The sequence below is a fragment of the Castor canadensis genome, chromosome 10 (genome assembly GCF_047511655.1).
Source record: "Castor canadensis chromosome 10, mCasCan1.hap1v2, whole genome shotgun sequence".
NCBI lineage: Eukaryota > Metazoa > Chordata > Mammalia > Rodentia > Castoridae > Castor > Castor canadensis.
Window position 1 is genome coordinate 113,645,199 of NC_133395.1, and position 26,691 is coordinate 113,671,889.

At 37.6% G+C, this 26,691-nt stretch overlaps 1 protein-coding gene across 4 annotated transcripts in view; it reads left to right on the forward strand.

Moving 5' to 3' along the window:
• The window catches only part of Cacna2d3 (calcium voltage-gated channel auxiliary subunit alpha2delta 3), a 903,262-nt gene that overhangs the window by 645,743 nt on the left and 230,828 nt on the right, over window positions 1–26,691 (forward strand). For 3 of the 4 annotated variants that reach the window (XM_074043965.1, XM_074043967.1, XM_074043968.1), the window contains one exon: window positions 11,808–11,825. The exons of the other annotated variant lie outside the window; for it this stretch is intronic. In XM_074043965.1, the coding sequence (XP_073900066.1) occupies window positions 11,808–11,825 (18 nt within the window). The remainder of the gene's footprint in view (window positions 1–11,807; window positions 11,826–26,691) is intronic. 4 annotated transcript variants of the gene reach the window in all.

Genomic DNA, 26,691 nt, shown 5'->3' on the forward strand with positions numbered 1-26,691 from the left:
AGATTCGCAAAATGGAGGGAGTGCTAAGCAAAGGGGCTGTAAGCAAAAGAGGAAAGGAAAGGTGAAGAAACTCTACAGGCCCATTAGATGAAATTCTACAAAAATAAATTTCAAGTTGGGAAATTGGAGGGGAGGGGGACTTCTGAACCTCCTAGTGCTCACTAGTGCTGTAGAAGGGAATCGTCTTAGAATAGGTTTTATGGTCAAACCACTTAGCTGGGGAGAGCAGAAGACCCTGCATTTTCATATCTCCAAATCCTGAAGGCCTCCCAACCACCACTAGTTAACCAAGTGACTACCCCAAGAATCAGTGTGGACCCAGGAAATTGATTTTGGCTTGGACTCAGATTCACAGACACAGATGTACATGGGTGGGAAGTGTGAGCCATGAATCGTGCTGTCGGGGGATGCCAAGGGGGAACACAATAGCAATTGCACCCTGAACTTTGGGAAAAGGAGAGAGATCAGCTGTGTGTGAATATGAATAGGGTGCTAGGACAGAGAACTGCAAGATCAGGGCACACAGGGTCAATCAGAACACTGTGCTTTGCCAGGTCAGTGCCAACTAGACTGCTTTGTTTTGACTGCTTTGTATACTCTCAGAGAGTGAGTGAGATAGGTAGAAAGCAGTGGCTGTTCCCTTAAGACTTTCCCACAACAAACCCATATATGCAGAGTGCCTCTGGTGCAATGGGGAAAACAGGACAGGGCTCAGCCTGCAAACAAGTCCTTTCTGTTGTTTGCATATTTTTTTATTACTGTTGTTGTGCTGGGAGGGGGTATAGTGGAGTATTTTCAGAAGTTCTTACAGTGTATCAAATATATTGTACTTGAAGTCACCCCCTAGCTACTCTCTTTCACTTGTTTGGATTTTATAGAGAAAAAACAACTTCTCCTCGCAACCCAGCCACACATACAAAGTACACCAAAAGACAAACCTGGGGGCAGGGGAATTCATCCTCTTCTGATCAGGGAAGAAATACTGACTGTGTTTTTCTGTTTTACCTTTTTTTACACTTACTATGTTGTGTTCTACTTCAATATTATTTCTTATATCTTCATCCCATATACTTATCTTCTCTTTTGTATCTTTTTTCCTCTCTCATTTCTTTTCACTATACCTTTCTTCTTATTACTTAATTAGTAACAACTTTAGCATTAATAATTTTTAAACTCCCAGTTTGTCCTTGTTTATTTCTTTTCTAATCTTACTGGGAGGTATAGTTGATGTTTTAAATTAATAACATTAAATAACAGGGTTTTCTTTTTTAAAGTTGCTGTTTTTGTTACAGTTATCTGTTTTCTCTCCTCTAAGTAGCAGTGGAGATAACCTCAAGAGAAGTCACCCCCATAAAATAAAATTTTGAAAAACTGCAATGGCCTTTGCAACAGATGCACAAATTTCAATGTAGGAACACAATGAATATGAAATAGCAAGGCAGTGTGACTCTTCTAAAAGCTTAGAATTCCTCAATAACCAAATCCTAACATACTGGAACAGTTGAAATACCAGACAAAGAATTCAAAAGTCTTCAAAGAGGATTCAAGCAGATCAATGAAGTAAGGAAGTCAATTTAAGACCTGGACAAGAAAGTCAACAACATGGATGAGAAATTTAGCAAGGCACTTGAGATTTAAAAACAAAAATGGTAATGTTGGAAGTGAAAACACAGTGGAAAGCATCATCAATAGACTAGATCAAGCAGAAGAAAGATTATCAGGGATTGAAGACAGTGTAGAGTAAATATCATATTCAGACAACAATAAAGAAAAAAATAAACAAGCATGACCACAACTTTCAAGAACTCTGGGGCACGATCAAGAGATCAAACCTAAGAATTCAGAGGGTAGAAGCAGAAGGTGATATATACCAAGTAAGTGGGAACCAAAAGCAAATAAGAGGAGCTATACTCATATCTGAAAAGTAGATTTCAAGTCAAAATTAGTCAGAAGAGACAAAGGTCACTATGAATTAATAAAGGGAATAATCCATCAAGGCAATGTAATGATAATAAATATATGTGCACTAACATTTAAAACATATAAAGCAAACACCACTGCACACAAAGGGACAGATAGGTTCAGATACAATAACAGTGGGTGTCTTCAAAATCCCACTCTTCAATATACCACTCTCAATTGTGATCATCCAGACCAAAAAAAAAGAAAAAATCAACAAAAAACTTCAGAGTTAAACTGCTCCACAGAGCAAATAGATTTAATAGGCCTCTACAGAATATTTCATCTAACAGATGTAGAATACACTTTCTTCTCAGAAGCCCATAGAACTTTCTCCAAAATAGCTCACAGTGTAGGTCATAAAGCAAGTCTTAACAAACACAGAAATATTAAATTATTGTGTCTTATCAGATCATAATGCAATAAAATTAAAAATACATAGGAAGAGAAAGTACAGGAACTATACAAACACATGGTGATAGAAATACATACTTCTGAATGATCAATGGATCACTAAAGAAATTAGGGAGAAAATTAAAATACTCCTAGAATCAAATGAAAACAAACTTACCAGAAACTTAGGGATATAGCAAAGATAATTCTAAAAGGGAAGTTTATAGCTATGAGTACCTACATTAAAAAATCAGAAGGATCTCAAATAAAAAAACTAGAAAAAACAAGAATAAGCCAAACCCAAAATTAGTAAATGTAAAGCAATAATAAAAATTAGGGCAGGAATTAATGAAATTGGACTAAAAGTACAACACAATCAATGAAACAGAGTTAGTTCTTTGAGAAGAAAATACTGGTAAACTCTTAGTCGAATTAACCAAAAGAAAGAGAAAGAAGACCCAAATTAATAACATTAGAAATGTTAAATATGATATTACAACAGATACCAATGATAGCCAGAGGATCACTGGGAAATATTTTGGAAAGTTATACACCAATAAATTGGAAAATCTAGAAGACATGGATTAATTTCTAGACACATGTAACCTACCAAAATTGAACCAAGAAGATATAAACAGCTTAAGCATATCTATACTGAGTAATGAGATTGAAGCAGCAGTAGTCTTCCAGAAAAGAAAACCCCAAAACTGGACAGATTCACTGCTGAATTCTACCAGACCTTGAAAACAAACTAACACCATTGCTCCTCAAATTATTCCATAAAACAGAAAAGAAAGGAATACTACCAAACTCACTCTACAATGCTAGTATTACCATGATAACAAAACTTTATAAGGACACACACACACACAAACAGCAACAACTAAAAAACTATAGACTAAGTTCCTTGATAAACATGGATGCAAAAGTGATCAATAAATATTGCAAACTGAATTCAACAATACATTAAAAAAATACATTCAAATTACTTCATGCACATGTATGAAAATAGAATAATGAAACCCATTAAAATTATTCTAAAAGGAAGAGAGTGTAATAAGAAAGAATAACAGTGGAGGTGAATTTGATCAAAGTGTACTATATATATGTATAGAAATATCAAAACAAAACCCCTTTGTGCAATTACTATAGGCTAATTGCTTATTTTTTATATCATTGTACTGGGGGTACATCGTGACATTTACAAAAGTTTTTATAATATATAATAGTTGAATTCACCCCCTCTACTATAGGCTAATTTTTTTAAAAGATCATACACCATGATCAAGTTGTTTAATTACAAGGATGCAAAGATGTTTCAGCATACTCAAATCAACAAATTTAATAGAGTACATAATTAGAATCAAGGACAAAAATCACATGTCATTTCAATAGTTGTAGAAAAGACCTTTAACAGTTCAACATCTCTTCATGATAAAATCCCAGAAGAAACTAGGAATAGAAAGAACATGCCTTAACATAATAAAATCATATAACAAACCAATAGCCAACATTATGCCAAATTGGGAAAACCTAAAAGAATTTCCTGAAAAGTCAGGAATAAGACAAGGGTGGTCCACTCTCCCCACTCTTATTCCATACAATTCTTTAATTCTTAGCAAGAGCAATGAGGCCAGAGAAAGAAATAAAAAGGATACAAATAGGAAGAAGAGGTCAAATTATCTCTATTTTCAGATGATATGTTCCTACACTGAAAATGCCCTAAATAATCTACCAGAAACCTCTCTAAATTTGATGAACACTTTTAGCAAATTAGCAGAGTACAAAGTCAATATATGAAATTTAGTAACTTTTCTATTGCTAATAATGAACATGCTGAGAAAGAAATCAGGAAAACAATCCCATTCACAGTAGCTTCAAAAAGTGTTAGGAATAAACCTAACCAAGGAGTTGAAAGACTTCAACAATGAAAATTACAAAACTCTGAAAAAAGAAATTAAAGAAGACACTAGTAAGATGAAAAGACCTCCCATGTTCATAGATTGGCAGAATTGTATCAAGAAAATGACTACGTTACCAAAAGCTTTTTACAGACTCAGTGCAATCCCATTCAAAATTCCAATTACATTATTCACAAAATAGCAACCCCCCCACCACAGCTACAACCATCTGATTTTTAATAAAAGTGCCAAGAACACACATTGGAGAGAGAACAGCCTCTTTAAGAAGTGGTGCTGGCTATCTCCACTCCTATTCAACATATTACTGGAATTCCTAGCCAGAGCAATTAGGCAAGAAGAAGGAATAAAAGGAATACAAATAGGTAAAGAAACTGTCAAAATATCCCTATTTGCAGATGACATGCTCCTATACCTTAAAGACCCAAAAAACTCTACTCAGAAGCTTCTAGATATCATCAATAGCTACAGCAAGGTAGCAGGATATAAAATCAACATAGAAAAATCATTAGCATTTCTATACACTAACAATGAGCAAACTGAAAAAGAATATATGAAAACAATTCCATTTACAATAGCCTCAAAAAAAATCAAATACCTAGGTGTAAACCTAACAAAAGATGTGAATGACCTCTACAAGGAAAACTATAAACTTCTGAAGAAAGAGATTGAGGAAGACTAATAGAAAGTGGAGAGATCTGCCATGCTCATGGATTGGTAGAATCTACATAGTAAAAATCCCAAAAGGAATCTACATGTTTAATGCAATTCCCATCAAAATTCCAATGACATTCATTAAAGAGATTGAAAAATCTACCATGAAATTTATATGGAAACACAAGAGGCCACAAATAGCCGAGGCAATACTCAGTCAAAAGAACAATGCTGGAGGTATCACGATACCTGACTTCAAACTATATTACAAAGCAATCACGATAAAAACAGCATGGTACTGGCACAAAAACAGACATGAAGACCAGTGGAACAGAATAGAGGACCCAGATATGAAGCCACACAACTATAACCAATTTGTCTTTGACAAAGGAGCTAAAAATATACGATGGAGAAAGAGCAGCCTCTTCAACAAAAACTGCTGGGAAAACTGGTTAGCAGTCTGCAAAAAACTGAAACTAGATCCATGTATACCACCTTATACCAATATTAACTCAAAATGAACTCTAAAGTTGATATAAGAAAGAGTAGGAAATACTCTGGAGTTAGTAGGTATAGGTAAGAACTTTCTCAATGAAACCCCAGCAGCACAGCAACTAAGAGATAGCATAGGTAATTGGGACCTCATAAAGCTAAAAAGCTTCTGTTGATCAAAAGAAATGGTCTCTAAACTGAAAAGAACACCCACAGAGTGGGAGAAAATATTTGCCAGCTACACATCAGACAAAGGACTGATAACCAGAATATATGGGAACTTAAAAAACTAAATTCTCCCAAAACTAATGAACCAATAAAGAAATGGGCAAGTGAACTAAACAGAACTTTCTCAAAAGAAGAAATTCAAATGGCCAAAAAACACATGAAAAAATGCTCACCATCTCTAGCAATAAAGGAAATGCAAATTAAAACCACACTAAGATTCCACCTCACCCCTGTTAGAATAGCCATCATCAGCAACACCACCAACAACAGGTGTTGGCGAGGATCCGAGGAAAAAGGAACCCTCTTACACTGTTGGTGGGAATGTAAACTAGCACAACCACTCTGAAAAAAAATTTGGAGGCTACTTAAAAAGCTAAACATTGATCTACCATTTGATCCAGCAATACCACTCTTGGAGATATACCCAAAAGACTGTGACACAGGTTACTCCAGAGGCACCTGCACACCCATGTTTATTGCGGCACTATTCACAATAGCCAAGTTACGGAAATAGCCAAGATGCCCCACCACTGATGAATGGATTAAGAAAATGTGGTATCTATACACAATGGAATTTTATGCAGCCATGAAGAAGAGTGAAATGTTATCATTCACTGGTAAATGGATGGAATTGGAGAACATCATTCTGAGTGAGGTTAGCCTGGCCCAAAAGACCAAAAATCGTATGTTCTCCCTCATACAATGTCCTTGACATTAGATCAAGGGCAAACACAACAATGGGATTGGACTTTGAGCACATGATAAAAGCTTAGCACACAAGGGAGGAGTGAGGATAGGTAAGACACCTAAAAAATTAGCTAGCATTTGTTTCCCTTAACGCAGACTAAGGCAGATACCTTAAAAGCAACTGAGGCCAATAGGAGAAGGGGACCAGGAACTAGAGAAAAGGTGAGATCAAAAAGAATTAACCTAGAAGGTAACACACATGCACAGAAAATTAATGTGAGTCAACTCCCTGTATAGCTATCCTTATCTCAACCAGCAAAAACCCTTGTTCCTTCCTATTATTGCTTATACTCTCTTTACAACAAAATTAAAAATAAGGGCAAAATAGTTTCTGCTGGGTATTGAGGGGGTTGGGGGGAGAGGGAGGGGGTGGAGTGGGTGGTAAGGGAGGGCGTGTGGGCAGGGGGGAGAAATGACCCAAGCCTTGTATGCACATATGACTAATAAAACAATAAAAAAGTTAAAAAAAAAACAAAGAAAACAAAAACACTGAAAACTAAAAAAAAAAAAAAAGAAGTGGTGCTGGAAAACTATCCACATGTAGAAGACTACCACTGTATCCTGTATAAATATCATTTGAAAATGGATCAAAGAACTTACTGTAAAATCCAAAACTTTGGAACTACCAGAGGAAAATAGTTCAAGAAATAGGCATAGGCTGTAACTTTCTGAATGGGACTACAATAAGTCAAGAAATAATAGCAATAAGTCAAAACTGGTATTGCATCAAATGATAAAACTTCTGCACAGCCAAGGAAACAATTACCAGACTGAAGAGAGAGCTTCCAGAATGGGAGAAAATCATTGCCAGCTTTCATCTGACAAAGGTTTAATATTTAGAATATAAGAACTCAAAAAATAATCCAGTCCACAAATGGACAAATGAATCTAAAAGAAATTTCTCAAAAGAAGTACAAATAGCCAATAAATACATTAAAAAAATGTTCAACATCCTTAGTTATAAAGGAAATGCAAATCAAAAACATGTTGGAATTCCACCTCACCCTAGTCAGAATGTCTATCATCAAGAAAACAAAAAGCAACAAATGCTGGCAACAATATGGGTGGCGGGGGGGGGCAATCAGAGAGGGAGGTGAATGAACCCTTCACACTGTTGGTAGGAATGTAAATTTGCCCAGCCACTATGGAAATTAGTATGGAGTTTCCTCAAAAAACTAAAAATAGAAGTATCATGTGATACTGCTATATGATTTCTTGGTATATACCCAGAGGAATCAAAGTCAGCATACACTACAGATGACTGCACATTGAGGTTTATTGCAACACTAATCATAACAGTCAAGTTATGGAATAAAAATGTGATATCTATATCTATCTATCTATATATGTATAGACAGATATATAGATATATACACATACACACACATACACAATGGAGTATTATTCATTATTCACCCATAAAAAAGAATAAAATTATGCCATTTGCAGGAAAATGGGTGGAACTAGATCATCATGTTAAGCAAAATAAACCAGACTCAGAAAGACAGATAACACATTTTTCTCTCATACTAGGAATCTATATTTCAAAAAAACTGACATGAAAGTCGATGGGAGACTATGTGGGGGAGACCAACCAGTAGGGCAAGGGGTACAAGAGAGAGGCATAGTGGGTGGATAGGATTGATGTATATTGTCTACATGGATGAAGATGTCAGAGTGAAACCAATTATTTTCTATGATTAATATATCGAATAAAAATGACTTGAAAATGGCTACATACAGTTATACATAGAATTGTGCAATCTGACACATTAAGCCTAGAAGAATCCCAGGCTGCTGGCCCAGACATTCATTCCATAGGTGAGGAAATGGCCCAGAGAGGCAGAGCCTTGTTAACAAGGTAACTTTGATGAGGAAAAAGGCCTCTACTTTGTGGAAAGAAAGAGAAATCACCACATCTTAGTCCTTGTGGTGATAGGCAGCTCCCACTTTGGCTTGATGCATGTCCCTGGGGCAGTAAGATTAATTAGACATATATATAGAAGCCTGTGCCTGGCATATGGGAGTCCACAAGTTCTATATCTATCCTAGCAGAAATATTTTTTCTCTTGACAGCCATCAGCTTGGATGATCAGCATGATGTGGAGGCATGGATTTAGAGCAGCTACCCACTTTTCTTTCCATGGCATCAGTATACCCCAGTAGTGACTTAATTAGGAGAGCACCAGTCACTAGCATGAGAATGTCAGACTCACATACAGAGCAGATAGCTTCTCTGCTGTTATGAAGTTTGTGACCTACCAGGGGAGAAAAACATTAAACAAATAAATTGCCTGACAATTAGGATATGCTTAGAACTTCAAAGAAAAATTAAATAAGACCTAGAGAGATCATTGTATACAGGATTTGTTTTGCCATTCCTTAATTGTTAGCCTCCAGTAAATACTGCTAATTGGTTATAGTATTCTTTTCGTTAAACTCAGACATAACTTCAGAATCCTTCTCAACACCGCCTACTGGCAATGCTGTCAATCAGCATCGTCCTCAAGATCTGACCCATTCCTAGCCATCCCTCTTCCTTTCCTTTTTGCTGATGAGCACACTGGCCAAAGGATGGCAGTCACATGCTTTAGGACTTCAGTGAGAGCCCAAGGTAGGCCCAGTGTCTGACTAGTCTGGCTTCCAGGCTGGGCTCTGCACGCCATTCATGAGTGTTGGGTGAAGGAGGTAATAGGGGTGGCTGCAGATGATTTGATCTAAATTTGCTATGTTCTAATCTGAAGTTTCTTCTTGGAGGCCAACCTGTTTGGGGGCATTGCAAGCTATAATTTACATTATTTCAGAGCTTCAATAGCAGGGCTGCTCTTTGTTCTCATGAGTTATTTCTTGAGGAAAGTACATGTTTTGCGGGGAGTTTGAGGCCAGTCTTAAACTGAGGACATTACCACAAAGGCCTAGTCTCTTATTTTCTTTCCCAGCATTTCTTCTCATGTGCTTAAATGGGTGAAACTTTCTGAGTCTTGTTTCCTGCTCAACCAAGCTTCAAGAAAGAGAGAGAAAGGGCAGCTCTTCTGTCAAAGAGGTCTGTTAAGTCTGGCAGATTGTGTAGGACTTCACTTTGGAATTTATTTTGCAGCTTATCAGACATTTGTAATTCTTACATCTCCTCCCCCCATTTCATAGGACTTAAGTTGTGATTCAACACCAATGCTTTCCTAAACATGCATTTTTTTTATTCCACAATGTTCATGTATCTAAAGTTTCTTTCCATTGCATAAAAAGATGTTTAATATTTCAGAAACTTTTTTATTTTTTGGCAGTACTGGGGCTTGAGCTCAGGGTCTCATACTTGCTAAGCAGCTGCTCTACCACTTGAGCCATTCCACAACCCCTTTTTTGTGACGGGTTATTTTTGACGTAGAGTCTTGCAAACTATTTGCCCAGGCTGGCATCAAACCGTGATCTTCTTGATCCCTCCCTCCCTAGTAGCTAGGATTACAGGTGTAAGCCACTGGCACCCAGTTATATTACAGAAACTTTTAAGTGATTTCTCATTTTGGGCTCAAATTCACAGAGGGCAGGATTTGTTTTGCATGGACATTCTCAATTCTATTTTGGAAACATCTCTGAAATCCAAGCCATTTCCTTTGTTTGGCTTTATTCTTTTTACCCTTTGCTGGGCTCTATCCATAGGGGCAGGGGTACAATTCAGGTTTATGGGAGCCCTGATCTTAATGTACGAGAGAGAGTGTTCTTCACAAGGTGAAAAGAATGGGAAGGCAGATCTTGGGAACCCTAGGATGTCTGATTTAATTGCCTTTTTTTCTTTTGGTGGTACTGTGGATTGACTTCAGAGCCTCATGCTTGCCAGACAAACATTCTACTACTTGAACCGTGCCCCAGTCCTTTTGCTTTTTACTTTGTTTTTCAGATAGATTCTTATACTTTTGTCTGGTAAACCTCAGACTGCAATTCTCCTATTTCCACCTCCTGAGTAGCTGGAATTAGAGACATGTACCACCATACTGCTCATTTTTAAGATATGGTCTTGCTAACTTTGCCCAGGATATCCTCAAACTGTGATCCTCATATCTCCACCTCCTGAGTAGCTTGGATTATAGACATGAACAACCATGTCTGGCCCTGATTTAGTTCTTTTGCACATTCTAGCACTTCTGAATTTATAAAACCTAGAGAAACAGGGAGAAAGTCTGAAGCCACAATTCCCAAGCATTTGGGTTCTTTATTCATGGTGAGTTGAGTTGAGTCTGTTCATTCAAACTCAAGCAACCCAGAACTGCAATTTATTATCCACAGAACATCATATAATTACTTCACCTCTAAGTAAAGTAATGCTTCTCATCTATAAAGTGGAGGTACCCAACATTGCATCGCTGCAATTTAGTGGGATAATGCAGATAAAGGACCTAAGCATAGTGGCTGGTGACAAGTTCACTCTTGATAAATGTTAGTCTCTATGATGAGAAATTAAAGTGTTCATAATGATGTAATTCTTAGGTTGAGTATTTAATACATGGATAATGTTAATTCTATTCCAGATTAGAAAAATGTTTTCCAAAGCACTGCCCATATAATAGCAATCACAAGTCAATGGCGTTATATCATACCCTAATAGACTCATAGAAAAATAGACCCATCTGTCTCATAAATGTTCATCTTTTTTTCCAGTTCCTCACCTTTAAAGCAATGCCACTGGTAAAGCAATAATGTCTTCTTTTATGAATTAACTGTTTTTCATTGTTCTGAGAGTATCACCTTCACCTTAAACACACAAATCTGTGTGCATGCTCTTTAACTACAGATAAAGGGAACAGTTAATGTGCTGCAAAGCAAAGAAAATTAACTTTAAAAACAGGGCATTCTTCTAACAATGTTATGTAGAGCAGATTTCTCAACTTTGGCTCTGTTGATGGGTCACTGGATAATTCCTTGTTGTGGGGGCTACCCCATGCATTGTAGGATGTTTCATAGTACCCTGGCCTATACTCACTGAAGGCCAACATCTCTCCCTCCTCTTCCTCAGCCCCCCAACCTTCCACAGTTATGACAACCCTGAATGCCTCCGATAGCCCTCCTCCAGTTGAGAACTGCTGGCACGATGGAAGAAGGAGCCAGGTCATAGAACCGTGTGACCTTGAGGCACTGGATTTGCAGGAGTTCATCGAACTGCTTTGGGCATAGTGATTCCCAAACACCTACTAGAAAACTCAGAGTACCTGTTGATACCACAAACTTAGATAGCAGGTTGAATAATCAGCACTGTAGTTTTATTTTGAGAAATGCCTTGGATTTAATTTTATTTCATTCTTTTTCTCCTCGTTTTGATTTTTGCAATTGCCAATGGCATCAAACTGGTTTCACAGTTAAACTTAATTTCTTATATAATGATTTCTTTCTTTCTTTTTTTTTTTTGTTTTCTCCCTTATTTTTCAGCTCCCTCAGGCTCAAAAGGTAAAGTCTTTTTTGTCACATCCCAGTCATTCCCAGAACTCACAAGTCATGCATGTCTCCATGGTGTTGTGTGGTTGGCACTGTTCGTGACCAGTGAAATGGTTTTGTTTTGTTTTGTTTTTTTCTTACAGCTTCAGAAATCTGAAGTTGTGCAGGAACACAGAGACCCACAGACTGTATTCACGGCACCCATGCCACATCAGTCCCACCAAAGAACCCTGTCATAGCCAGTGTTTGAAGGGTGAATCTGTGCCCAACTATTTTCCTAAGAATTGTCAAATCATAGATCAAGAGTAAGTCTGGAAGGCTGTTTGGGTTGCTCAATTGGTAAGAGTGCCTTGCCTAGCAAGCATGAGGCCCTAAGTTCAAATCCCAGTGCTGCCAAAAAGAAAAAAAGAAAAAACTCAAGAGTAAGTCTGGCACATTCCTTCAAACATAACATTCCAGGCCTTCTCTGGGATACTCTCCCAAAGAGACAGATAATGTGATTAATTAGTGTGGCCTACTGATGAAGTTTAAATTCTGGGCTCCTAAGCCAAATCTCTGAAAACGCCCACAGGTTTCATTAATTATAAAACCAGCACTTCCTTTGCATGTCTCATTGCCTGTAACACCCAGAGAGCATTAGAGCAGACTTCTTGCAAATGGCCAGACCCTTTCACTGGTCCTCATTGTCTACTTGAGATGATCTGGTTCTACCATTTAGAATGTTCTCTCTCCAGAAAGACTCCATGTGGTTGCAGTGATGGCTTGGCAGTGTTGTCCCCATAGCATGTCATTGTATCCTAAGGACAGTTATGGCAGAAAAAAAACATGTCATGCCATGCTTTCTGCATCATTTTCATGTATTTCACAAACATAAGCAAGACTTCTGAAAGACACAGCAATTTCTGGGGACCAGATGTGGGTTAGTTTAATTTCAAGAGTTAAGGTAAGAGTTAAGGTTCACCATTGTGAAATTTAAGCATCATCTCTTAAGCTTTCCATTTCAGAACAGTGATGATTTGGTTCCTTCTCATTGAGATATAGCACAACTGCTCTACAAAAGACAGTCTGTTCAGACCATATGGACAACCAGAGGCCTAGAAATCATTAGACAATTACTCAAATATATTTGAGATATTTAAACAAGGCAAGACATGCTAGTGTGTGACTTGGCTTGTGGTGATGTTTGATTACACTTCAATGCCATCATGAAAGGACTGAACACTTCATTAAAAGTTAAAGTATTCAAGGATAGCAACAGCTTCCAGAGTAAATATATGGTCAGAATTCCAGATTGTTTGGGAAGCTTGATATCTTTGATACGACATGCTTTCTTACCTTCCCACATTTAAAAATTTGTTGTAAAGAGACTTAACAAATCCTGTGTTCAAAAGTGGAACTGCCTCTCCTTACTGGCATTTATTCATCAAAGTTCCACTGATCCATACACAAAAGCATTCCTGTTATAGAAGATTCCTCATGAATTGGAGGTGCTGTCAGCCACTGAGTATTAAAAAAAGTCCAAACAAACCAAGACAGAAGATGGTAAGAACAAATGGTGCTGGTCTATTTTGCGTTCATTTCTTCTGTCATCGTGTATTGACTCACATTATATGCCCTGCCTCACATGCTCTACTGTAATCATATGAAGTCCAGAGTCAAGGAGATTCTTCAAATGCTTTGCTAATCCTTTTTCTGTCTCCAGAAGATGGTAGACTGTCCAAGGGATATGTCCCATAGCCCTATCTAAGAAGGAAGAGTTCTGCCTCCTGTTCCTATCATGCCTAGTAATTATCTTTTATCTCTATTAAAATAGAGACGGTACTTACCTTTTAAAAATTAATAAGCTGTCCCTCACCATCCTTCCCTTCCCCTCTACAGTATTGCCTCAGTAACATTTGTAGAGGCCTTGTCTAGAATAACTAGGTTATCACAAGCCTCACTTGCTCTCAGATAGCCTGTCTTGTGGCCAGATCAGTGAAAGAATGTGGTAGTTTCACCAGTTCATGACCATGGCCACATCACTTAACCTCTCTGTAAGCTCTCTGGCTTATAGTTACTTAATGAGAATGATAGATGACTTTTCCAGTTTTGTTATGAGAATCATTTCTCAATCTTGTGTCTAGCATAGAGTCTGACATATGCTAGACACTCCCAAAATGTAGCTCCAATGACCATTTGACATGGCTTGTCCCTTGATGCTCCAGAGCAGATCAAGGGAGCAGCCATGTGGGAGGTGGTGGTCTGGAACCTCTGCACAGTGTTTTGTGGTTCTGACTCAAATCTAATAAATAATCAAGAGATGACAAAAGAGCCAAGCAGGTATATGGTGTGTCTTCTGGCTCATTAGAAACTCTGCAGGAACTGGCTACACCTGCTTCATGGAATAAAAAAGAAATGGAGAGTGAACTTGAAATCCCAATGAAGCAAAAACTTTCAGGGTAAAGTTGGTGGTTTTGACAGATATTCCCAATGCCTTTGACATTACCTGTAGATTTCAGCCATCAATGGACATGATTGTAATCAATTCCTTCTAAACCCAAAAGTTTGTTGTTCTTGGGGTGAAAGGGAGGCATCTCAGCCACTATGTCTTTGGCCCACATTTCACATGAGGTTATGAGCACATACATTGAACCATCTGGTGTCTGCATTTGTGCTATGTTTTTATTGGAATGTGTCTTTGTATCATCTGCAAGTGTTTTCTCTATAAATATTTTAAATAGTTATGTCTCTGTAAACATGCTTATTTTAATCTCTTGGCTGATCTACAACTTAAAATGACCCATTTGGGTGTCCTTCATATGTGTAGCAGACATTAATGATCGTTGTCTATAAGTTACGGTTTTTATGATTATAATATTTTGAGGGTCTTCCAAAATTTCATTCTGGACCCTTATTACAATTTTCTAGAATAATGGTTTGCAAAAAAGAATTTTTTTTCATGTAATTGTTAAGTACCTCCAAGATAATTCTTAGGTCTCATAAATTTCAACCCTTGATACAATATTGGGATGGAACCAGCTACTGATGCTCTTGATGAATGTTGAACATTTTCACCAAATATGGAGGCAAGGTCCTGAACTCTTGAGTAAAAGCCATGTAGCAATTCAGGTTCAATGCCTTCAATCCTCACAGATGAATTCTCTTGGTGGAAATTGAACCAGTTTCTCCAATGGATTGATTATGCTTGAATTCCAAAAAGAGAAGTCCATGTTTGAGCAAGGTTTGCCTTACTTTCTCTATCACATGGAAGTTCTTGACTTCTGCAAAACTAAATGAGAGATGTCATTTTATAAGGATAACATAGTGGAATCATCCAAAGCCAGCTGTAAATGTCAGTAGTCAGACAACTGAATAAAATGTTTTTACCTGCATTTTCATGCAAGTAGGTTCTGTCTATAGGAACTACACATCAGTTATTTGTTTAATTTAATCACTATTGACTTAGTCTGTTTAGAATGGGCCTTGAATACCTAATCAGTCGTACCCTTTGGGGAATTCCAAATCTGGCTGGTTGCATAGGTTACCTTTTCCAGAATTGGTGTCTGACCCTTTCATTTTCTGCTACATTGCCACAACTTTGGAATTTACCAAAGACCATTTCTTGGTACTTTCCTAGGTGCTTTGTCTCTTGCCTGGCACCCTGTTAGTTAATATTAGCCTGTCTGATGAGGCATAAGCATTTTTCTCAAAACCATAGATAAAGCTAAGCACATCTCTAACCCTGTTTGGAACAGCAATTGATGCCTTCAGAACTACACAGTATGGCAAAATGATCTCTGTTTAATAGCCCAACCACTTGTTTTGTTTCCTGTTAGGAATAGCTTAACTTGCCTTCTTGAACAAACACAGCAGGGTTCAAGATCTGTTGTTCTATGCCTGCTGAGATATTCTGTGCTGCTTAACTTGGGACTTGGGACGGCATAAATTAACTTCTTAAATGGAGGTGGATTTTTGGTCTTTCTTTCAGGATAAACTGTTTTATTAATTCCCCTATTCTCCAGTGTAAATGGGATCCTAAATTCATTTGCATTTTCTTTATTTCCTTGTTAATATTGTATGCTGGGGGAACAAATCCAAAGCCTGCCTTCTCTCCTTCTGCCTTTCCTCCTCCCCTCCTCTCTCTTTTTCCTTCATTCCTTCTTTTCTTCCCTCCTTCCTCCTTTCTCTCTTGTTCATCTTGTTCTTTAGGTACAAAGTTATAGAAGTAGAATTTAGCCTTATCTCAGTGTAATCAGATTTCAGCAATTGTCAGGCATCATTTATCATTCTTTGCCTCATTTTACTTCTGTGCTTTGAACTATTGAGTTAACTGTCATTGAAAATAGAATATTGAAAGTTTTGGTTTATGACTTGTTTGCTTTTACCTCTCCTTCTTTGCACATAAACCATTATTTCTTGTTTTGATGACCTTGTTTTTATCCTTATCATTTACTCTTTTATAAGAATCTATACAGGCATCTTTTGTATGCATTCCCAAGCTGGGGCTGCTAAGATTAATATACTCAGAGTCTGAAAGATGATGGTAGCACAGTTTAAATTACTAAATCTAGTTTGTGAGTAAGGCAAGCTAAACAGAAACTAGAGCAGGTCTAGTCACTTCATCTCTCCCCATGGCCAGTGTGATAGACTCCATGGAAATCTGAGTGATAACGTGTTACTCAACCTTAATGGTGGTCACTTAGCTAAGTATTCTATTCTCTGCCATATTTCTGTATTGAGTATGTCTGTGGCAGCTCAAGCATGCTACACTGCCACTGAGGAAGTAGGTGAAATTTACAAGTTTCACATCCATGGGAGTCTTGGCAGACCCCTTTCCTGTGGTTCTGTCCAACCCTGTATTTGAGACCATAAGTAAAAGAATGCAAGACACTCCTTTCAAAATACATGGCTTCCTGATGGTGGATATCCCACAGGGCAACACACTGGCATGCCTGCTGAGGCCCCATGCTGGCCTATAATCCCACACACCCAGAGCTCTGTTCAGGAGTAGGGTGCTATTGCCATTTCTTTTTGGACAGAAATAATTTGTTAATATTAAACAATATCATAGTGTGTGTCTATTTATGCATTTAATCACTTTTCCTATTTATGTAAACATTTGAAGCATTAATGTTCTATTTTTAGAATCAGGAAAATAGCAAGATAAAAACAAGAGATTCAACTAAATTATGACATTTAAAAAATAGACCTTACCCTGTTGTGCATGAAAATTGGTAAAAAGCCTTCAAGAAAACATTATCAATGTACATTGAAAATCTAACATTTGCATGCTTTGACCCAATAATCTCCGTTGTAGAATCTAGCCTAAACTGGTCAGTGATTTGCAAGTTTATTTATAACTAGAGAAAGAAGAGCCAAAATACTCAGAAATAGTAAAGTAGTTGCAGAAGTCACTGAACTTCCAAAAGATGGACTATTAGAGAGACATTAAAATTTTAAGGGTCAAAAAGGAGAATTAATAATGTAAGAAAATACATTTAGGCTTACAATCACAGCATAGCATTTATGTATATTATGTGTAAACAAACAGGTATACCAAAGAGTATTGGAAAGAAATGAATAAACTTGTTTAATACTGGCTAGTTCCTAGTGTTAGAGAACAAGTATTTATTTTGTTTTCTTCTTAATACATTTCTGTATTTTTCAAATCCTCTGATGAACACAGTGAAGACTTATTTTTTATAAGTAAGTAATTTATATTTATACTAATGAACTAATTGTAATTACTCATGACATTAAATGGGATAGACTAACAAGGACCTAACAATTGTTTGCAGAGCCTAAGTTTTTCCAGGAACAAACAAAAAAGTGGGAAACCTAAATTCAGTTGTGGAAATGCATATCCATTAATTCTGGGTACAGACAGCTATACTCAGAAGGGTGAAGGTTTATAAGCAGCAGCTTGACTTGCATGGGACAAGTCTAAAAGTATGTTTTATCATAATCTTTATTTCCTACAGAAAGAGGGTCATTTTTACTATTTTATCAAAGGCTTAGTCTATGCCAGATGCTTAAAGCAACACAGATCTGAGTCTGAGAAACAACAATGACAGGTGTGCAGTTTAAAGTGTGGTTATTAGTTACCCCTTGTTTGCCTCCACTAGTAGGTTTTGCCTGTCTTATACCTCTGGGTGGAAGGAAAAGCCTACCTTCGCTAAAAGCTGGGCAGGTGAAGCTGGGTAAGGATGGAATTTGCACAGTTTGCTATCTGAAGAGTACTGTACTGAGCAGTGCAGCCCCTCATATTATGGTCACCATGACAGAAAGGGGTATTCTACCCTGGCAGCAGAGGTGGGACAGCCCATGCTAGGCTTTAGAAGATCAACTTCCCAGGTAGCTGGAGATGGAATTGAGGCCCTATATTGACAGTTCTTGGTTGAACCTTGGGTCCAGGGCACCGTTACTCTGAGCTGTGGCTTTCTCATTGCCATAGTTGGGTAACACTTCCTTTATAGGACTTGCCTGAGAAGTATGAGTAGTGTTTGTCTAGGGCCTAGCATGGTAAGTGCTCAATTAGAAAGACTATTGAGCTCAAAAGGAGCATTAACACTACTGATAATCCCATTAGTAGTATACTTCTCTCATGCAGATGAAGACAGAGAAGGTTTTGAACTCCTGATGAAATCAGTGGTGTTAAAAATAAGATAGGCAAAGGAACTAGGTGTTTATAAAGCTGAAAACCAAGAATTGATTTCAAAATCCCTAAAATCCCACACTGTCTTGTCCCAGACTTAAGTTTTAGTGTCATAGGAATTCAAAGTCTTCTTTCAAAAGCTCTCACCGATTTAAAATATGTGAATGGTTCCTTTTTAAATCAAGCACAATTATAAAATATGACTCTCTTGAGGTGTTGAGACCATACAAACTCTACTTATAACATTGCTTTTTCTTTTGAAAGTCAAAGGAGCATATAAATAAAAACAATGGAAATTTAAAAATTGTTTTCATCTCAGTTATTCTTATATTCCCAAAGAAATACAAACACCCTGCTGTACGGAAAGGAAGGCAGAGAAATGAGGGAAGTTTCCTCAAAAGGCTCAGTGAATTGGGACATCTTGGCATTAATTCCAGCATCACCGATACTGAGCCTGGAGCAGTCTTGAAAGAGCTGTCTCAGGACATACAGTCTTCTGATTTTCTTGCTTCAGTGTGTAATTCTGTAGGTCACTTTTATTGGACCAAAGGAAATCTTGAATTCAAACAGTTGGGTTGCCATTTTGAGATCTCTTCCTTATTTTTTGATAGGTTTAGATCCCCATATCTATCACTTGAAACACTATATGTGTTTTCTGAAAAACAGTTTATAAATCTACACTTTCTGGTCAGTCAAGGCTCTGGAAGATGTGTCATTTATAAAGAACAGCTGCACTGGATGCCTAATGAAATGATTAAACAATAAAAATTCTCAAGCGAACTTGAGTCAGAAAGGCATTGTTTTTTTCTGATTGCACTAGAGAGAGATCCTACAAAAAAAATCTACTATTCCATACAGGGGCAAATCAAAATCAGTATAATTCAGTGATTGATTTGAGAATTAAATATATGTCAAAATATAAATGCAAGTTAAGTCTATAAAAATCAATGTCTGATCACCATCAGTGATTTTTAATCTGACTTTGCTGATACTCATGGGAAGACATTTCCTGTATGAGAAATAAATCTAATAAATGCTATGAGTTACTCAAGAAAAAACACCCATTCACTTATAGCATAGCCTTGCTTTGCTTTACCTGGCATAATTTTTTAACAGGAATAAACCTAATTTCCATTGACAGAACTTAACTGTTTTGTTTCTGTCCATTAAAATTGGAAAATTAATAAATTTGATGATGCAACCACCTTTCAGTTTTAATTACTAAGTCAAGTCACATGTTTGTTGGTCAGCTGCCTGGTGTTTTTTCTGGTCTGTAGTTCACTTGTCAGACCCCCAATTAATGGATATTCATTGCAAAGCTACATGTAATTCCGTGAGAATGAAGGGATGGCTCTGGATGAGCTGCCACACATCTCATGCCAAAGGATTCAACTGGAATGACCCTTTGGGGTAAACTGGAGCAGTTGTGCAATCATGGACGACAATGCTGTGATGAAGTTCAAAAACAGAAAGTTAGATGTTTATCCCTTTGAATTAACTCAAAAGGATTTTGGAAAACCCAACCAAGTTTCAATGGGGTAGAAAAATGTCAGGCAAGGTCTAATGCCATGGTATGGATTTTCTTTTTCCAGAAATGATTCATGAAATTGAACCACTTGCTGAGTCAGGAGCTCTGTGTGCTTGGATCAGACCCATCCCTATTTGCCCAGGCCTGGAACACATTAGGTGATATGGAGGCTGAGTGCTTCTGAAGCATCTGTGCCTTCTTCCTGACTCCCTCCCTCCATAACAACTTCTTTCTCCATGCACTTCCCTCTGCCCCAACCTCCTTTGATAATTGTAATTGTTAACCACCCCAACTACTTCAGAAGCATGTTTAGCTATGAAAGCCATGATGTACTGTAATAGGATAAAGGAGAAATAGCTTTATAGTTTTTCATGTGACTCAGATGGAGAGACCGATGAGGTTCACATTGGGTAGAGTAGTGCGTGGATTTCAAAGAAGCATGTGAATTTCTCTCCCTAACTTGGAATGGTCCTTATGGGATAAGATGTACTTGTCAGATGTCTCAGGCACTATGCTTGGTGCTTTGTAAGAGTTTTACTTGGTCTTTCCAAGAACTCTTAAAGGCTATTTCTAAGGATGATTTACTTGGTCACCTCCTTCACTGCACTCTAAGCTCCCAAAGGCAAACATGACACTTGTCCTTGCATTCCAAAACAGGAGACTGAGAGCAGAATGATTTGCACACTGGCTCTGACAATCGGTAGGCTAAGACTTAAATTTTCACCCTGATGCTTTCTGTAACCTTTTTATCTTCACTTTCCTTACCTATTGAATGGGCACAATTTGCAAGGTCTGTATCAGGGTAGATTTACATAGATGTAAAGCATTTAAAACAATCTTGAATAATAGCAAGCCATATTTGGAAATGGATAGGCATAGGTGAATATATTGATGGAAAAATGGAAGGAAGAATGAATGGATGAAAGGATGTATAAACAAAAGTGACTTAACAAGTTTGAGTAGCCTGCTCCAGGATGTTAGTGAAAGTCTATTTGCTTGAGGTCACAGTGTTCAACTAAGCTGTTAAAAAAAATAAGTCCTTTTCCTTTATCACTGTGACAATGACTGGACAGACATCAAGAGCCTTTGCCCATTATAGCAGCAGCACATGGGCACTAACTTCTCCAAAATCCCTTACACTCTCAGGCTAACATGTTGGTAGAAGCACAAAGATAGGACATGAAGTAGCCTGAGTCTTGTCTGACTTATGGTACCAATTCTCTAAGACTCCTTTCCTCTCTGGGCCTCCTCTGTAAAATCCATAGAAGGATGGTGTTGAAATAAGTTCATTCAAGGATCATTTTTTCAGCACTTCTTGTGTACCAGGCTCTCTGCTAAATGCTGTGAATAAAAAGACGAATCATTCCTCCCTTATGCCGTTGGAGATCACATGCTCTCCCCAATTTCCAGCATTTCTTCCAGCCACAGTGTTCGGAGACTTTGCTGTATTAACAGTTTGCACAAATTTGGTCCTAGATGGTATCTTGGTTGTAGAATAAATATGATTATCTTTGTAGTGAAGTTTGAGAACATCTGGTTCCCATTTCCACTTAGTTAGGGAAGGGTTTATGGAGGAAGCAGCATTTCAGGGGGTCTTTAAACAAGGGGAAGGTTTGTTCAGGGCCCCAAAACTCCAACAGTTGGCTGTGTTTTCAGGCATCTATTTGGGAGGTGTCTAAACCACATTTTTGAAAATATGAGTGTTTGGCCACAATAGGGGGTCAGCTATGTGTCAGCTTATCATGGATATTGGCCTAAATCCAATGCCTCATGATGATTCTCAATGTCATTATTACAGGGCATTCTTGAAATAAGTATGTTGTACCCTAATAAACAAACAAAGCAGTTTCCAAGGCAGCTTTCAGATATGTTAATCAGTAATACTCTTTTGACCATGGCTTTATTTATATATGTGTTCCTGGTCAAAGACAGCATCAAAATGTTTGCGCATAAACCATATTCTCTGCCAAAAGATTTATATCTTAGGATCACTGGAAAAAAGGAAACTAACATCAACATTTTCCCAAATAATACTTATTTTATTATAAGAAAGTTGTTTCTAGAATTTTTGTATAGATGTTACAACATATCAGGCATTATCATTCACAAAGTTGTCTTCGGGTCATTAAAAAGAGAGACAACAAACAAATTAAAGAATCCAGTTCATATAAAAAAAGAGTTAAGTTCAAAGTGGGAACTCTATTTACTTTTGTACTTAAATACTTAAAATACAGCGTAAGAATTCAGGATCTCCAGATCTCAAAAGTGATTAATAATGATTCAGTAAAAAAGGAGGCAATGTCTTAGACTAAAGCCAAATATCATTGATGTAGCATTCTCCCAGATGAGCAGCAGCATTTTGCCAAGACAATCAAGGACAAAACAAGAGGAAGTGTCACTTTACAAATTCATGTCTTAGTTCTTATTCTCCACTTTCATTTTGTGACAGGTTTATATAACTTAGGATTCAAATATATCACAAAAGTTGAAAAATGTCAGTTCATAATAGAAATCTATTGATTGGTGTTTTTAAGTTGTCTAGATTTTTAAGGGAAGCAGTTCATTTGAATAGAGTCATCAAAGATAACCCATATTGCTAACATGAAAGAATCAGCTTTGCAATTTAAAATAATGCCTGCTTTTTCTAAATCCCTCATTATAAAGAACATTGAAAATGCTAATATTTGAATATAATATGTTTAACCCAAAATATAAAAACTTTATTCTGATAGTATTTTCAATGTCAAAGTGTTACCATGTTTTGTTTAAAGGACTAGATTATATTTGTGTAAAAAGGTGTTTTAAAATAGGATTTAAATTTTATTATTTTAATCATTTAGTTTTGATTTTAGGCATTAGTCATTGCAGGCATGTGCTATTTGGTGATTTCATTTATAAAATGCTTTCTATAGATGAAATTGATAGGGACATTCTTATCAAAATTTTCACTCATACAGAAAAAAAATCATGCATGCACCACAATCCAGATTTAAATAAATATCTTATATATTTACTTTGGGTTTTTTGATGATTTTTTTCGATTTTTTTTTTGTAGGGTAAAATATTTAAAATATTGGTGGGGTTGCTATGGGCTGGTTGTTCTTCTGTGGGAAATCAAAGCTCTTGTTGGTTGGCTCCCAAAACATAGCCTCTGTCTTAGATTCCAGCAACTATTCCTTGTCCCCACCTCTTCTGGGATAGGAGTGCTCCTCCTGCTCCTAGTGCCCAGGTACCCTGCTACTTCTTAGGTGGTCCCCTGCATTCTGCCCATACCTTTTCAACTAGTCCCTTTAAAAAATTCCTCAGACCATTGCTTCTTGGCCTTTTGGCTAAGATCAAATTTAAAAATTCCTCAGACCACCTTCTTGGACCCACTTTGATTTCTTCTGAACCTGATAGGAAAAGCTTTCATACTACTTGTTGGGATCAGTTATATTTTGTATTAGATGCATGTACCTATGCACAGATAACATATCATTTTCTGTGTTTAAATTTGTACACAAAGAGTTTCATACACATGTACTTCTACAACTTCTTTCATTTTCCAAATGTTGAGACTTATCCATAGTTCATGTGAAGATTTAGTCATTTAGGCGTAAGAGAAATTTTAGACTTCAAGGTCTAAAATTTTTGTCCACAATTAGGACAAAAAATCTCAGAAAAAAAATCCAGGAGAATTACTCTTAGAGTTCATTAAAGGTATACATGTGTATATACAAACAGCCATATGTCCAATGGTAATGTGGAAGCTTTCAGTTCTACCACTACCTATTTTATTGTTTTTCTACTTCGTAGTACTATCTTTTTCCTGTCAAGGCAAATGTTATTGACAGAAATAATAGTTGATAAAACCTATGCCTCAACTGGGTAAGTATTAAAGTGCTATTGACTGCTATTTAAAGTTGTTTTTACTGGAAAGGCTCATACTCTAGAAATGGCTCATCTCCCAGGTCAGTGTGCCTGCAATTCACACTAACTGCCACTAGATGGTGACAGTGTCTTTTTATAGAGTGCAGGTTGATGTTCATTGCCAGTGCTGAAAACAGTAGAAACACAGCTGTGTACTTAGGAATTATATCTACATTTACAAAATATTTATGTCTGGTATTATGCATTTACATTATATACCCCATTAATATAGTCAATATGTTGGTAACTTTAATAAGAAAGTAAAAACAAACATAACAACAGAGAACAGAAGAAATGAGGGATTGAGGAGAATTAGTGAATTAGCCTTTGCTCTTGGCTTTGAACCAATCTTCCCCAGAAGAGTTCACCATTTGCACACAGCCTACCCTTTGAGCCCCAGCCTCCAGGGCTGAGCAAATCTGGCAGGAATCTGCTGAAAACCACCTGGCAGTCCTCAAAAGGGTTGCCAAGCGTGCTGCCCTTAGCTTGCTCAAATGCCTTCTCTGGGCCAGGCCCAGCTTGCTTCATCTCTGAGACTTGACATCACCCCCAGGGGCTTCCAGCTGCAGGAGAAACAGAACGTCCTGCCACTAGTCCTGGCAAGCTTCCTCTGAATGGAGAGATGAAGAAGGCAAGTAAAGCAGAGTCCTTCAAAATGGAGGTTGCTTAGGCAGCATTGTAGGCAGCACTGTTCCCAATCCAAGGGCCTGTAGAGTACTGGTTCATGCCTACAACCTGCCTCTAGGCCTCCCTGCAGATTTTCACATCTGCCTGGGTATGGTACCAATGAGGCTTCTGATGTTGCAACTTCTCATCCAGGCTCTTTCTTCAAAGCTGTCAAACCTTTATTCATTATGAATATTTTTCATAAAATTCTAATGACAACAGTTTTTTTTTTAACACCATCATAAAAAGTGGTCATTTCCCAAAATACTGCCTGTTACCATTTGGTATTGGGCTTCTTTGGGGGTATCTGAATTTCTTCCCCTGAGGGGAAACTGTATAGCCATAAATCTTGAGACTATTGAGACCATTTTCCCTTTGACATTTCTGGCCTGAGAAATTCCTCTCCCTTTGGGTTATACATGGAATTTGGTTCAACCTCAATGGGTATCTAGAGTTACCTCGGTCATTTATGGACCAAATTGGCACCTGTGTGATTCAGGACTCTTCTGCTATGAGTCGCAAAATCCAGTTCATGCTCATTTGGCAAAAATATAAGACTATTGGCTTAAGCAACTAAATAATGAAAAGCATGGGTGGAGTTCACCCTAGGGATGAAAGCATCCAGAGACTAGTACCCTCCCTCTGTTCTGCCCCTCCTCCCTCCTCTGTCTAGCTCTTCCTTACTCTCTCTATTTCTCTCCTCTTCTCTATCACACACACACACACACATACATATGCACTCACACACACACTCAACACACACACACACACACACTTCTTCCCTCTTCTCTGGAGGTTGACTTTATTTTTTCATTTTAATTGTCTCTATGGTAAGGGGACACAGGTATCAGGCTTACATTCTTATAGGTATCCACAAAAGAGAGTACAGAATTTTTTCCATTAGCTGCAGATAGGAAAAAGAAAGAAAAAAAAAATCAAGGAGCCTAGCTTGAATCATGTACCTAATTAATCAGCCAATCAGTGTGTCCTGAATGGTGTACATGTGTGTGCATGCATGAAGTGCTCTGCATGGTACAGCTGGGTTGAAGATTTAGCCATACATGCATGATAGGAGAAGTTACCTACCACAGAAAACTTGTGGTTGGAGTGGGTGAAGGGGATTTCTCTAAAGAGGGTGATATCTGTAGAAAAAGGAAAGTTACTGAGTAATTTTAAAAATGTCTTCCTTTGCAGTGATTCATTTATAAACACCCTTACTATACAGCAAATGGAATGAAATAGAGAATTTATCCCTTTTTTAAACCTACTTTCAGGAAGCTTTCATATGATCATGACAGGTATCAATAAATGTCAGAAATTTTTTCTTTAGTTCAGGCTACACCTGAAGATGGCCTCTCTACTCACTAAATGAGAGTCAGTGTGCCAGACCCTACTAGCTGTTCTCCCTGTGCTTTGTAGCTTTTCTGTCTCCCCAAGTGGGCTTGGGGTTTCTTGGGGATAAGACCCAGGTCTTATTAGTTGTCTTCACAGCTCATGTCATGGAACTTGGCACACAGCTGAGGCTTAAGGAAGTACAGTAAGGAAGTCAATGAATAATAATGACAAGGTCATCAGCAAAATGGAGAGAACACAAATCTGGTGGTGTTATGCTAGCTGGGGCCGGCCACATTCCAAACTGGTGCCATCGATGGGAAATTCATCAAGCATTAACAGTAGAGGCCTGGCATGACTGCACAGACCTCGCACAAGAGTCCGAATACATATTCATATGAGCCCACCTGCATGATTAAGTTGGGAAGCTGACAGGAAACAGTCAATCTGTTGAGCAAGTTTGTGTTTTATAAACCAGATGTTCAGTATTATTATTCATCATTTCCTTTGATACCAGAACGGTCCCCATTATGTAGCATAGGAAATGAAGGATATGGAATAATATACACTTATTCCACAACAGGATACCACAACCAAGCATTTCAGAGGCCTGTTCAAAGCCTGGGAAAGTATAACTGAGCAGAAGTTCATTTTAAGATTGATTCCCACTTGGACTTCAGTTAATGGGATTTTGCCCAGATGGACCATGGTGACCTCCATCTCCTGTTCCTACCCCTTGAAAAATGAATTTTGACTCTACATCTGCATTTTTCTTAGAAGGCACATATATGAATCCTAAGCAGCTCTCT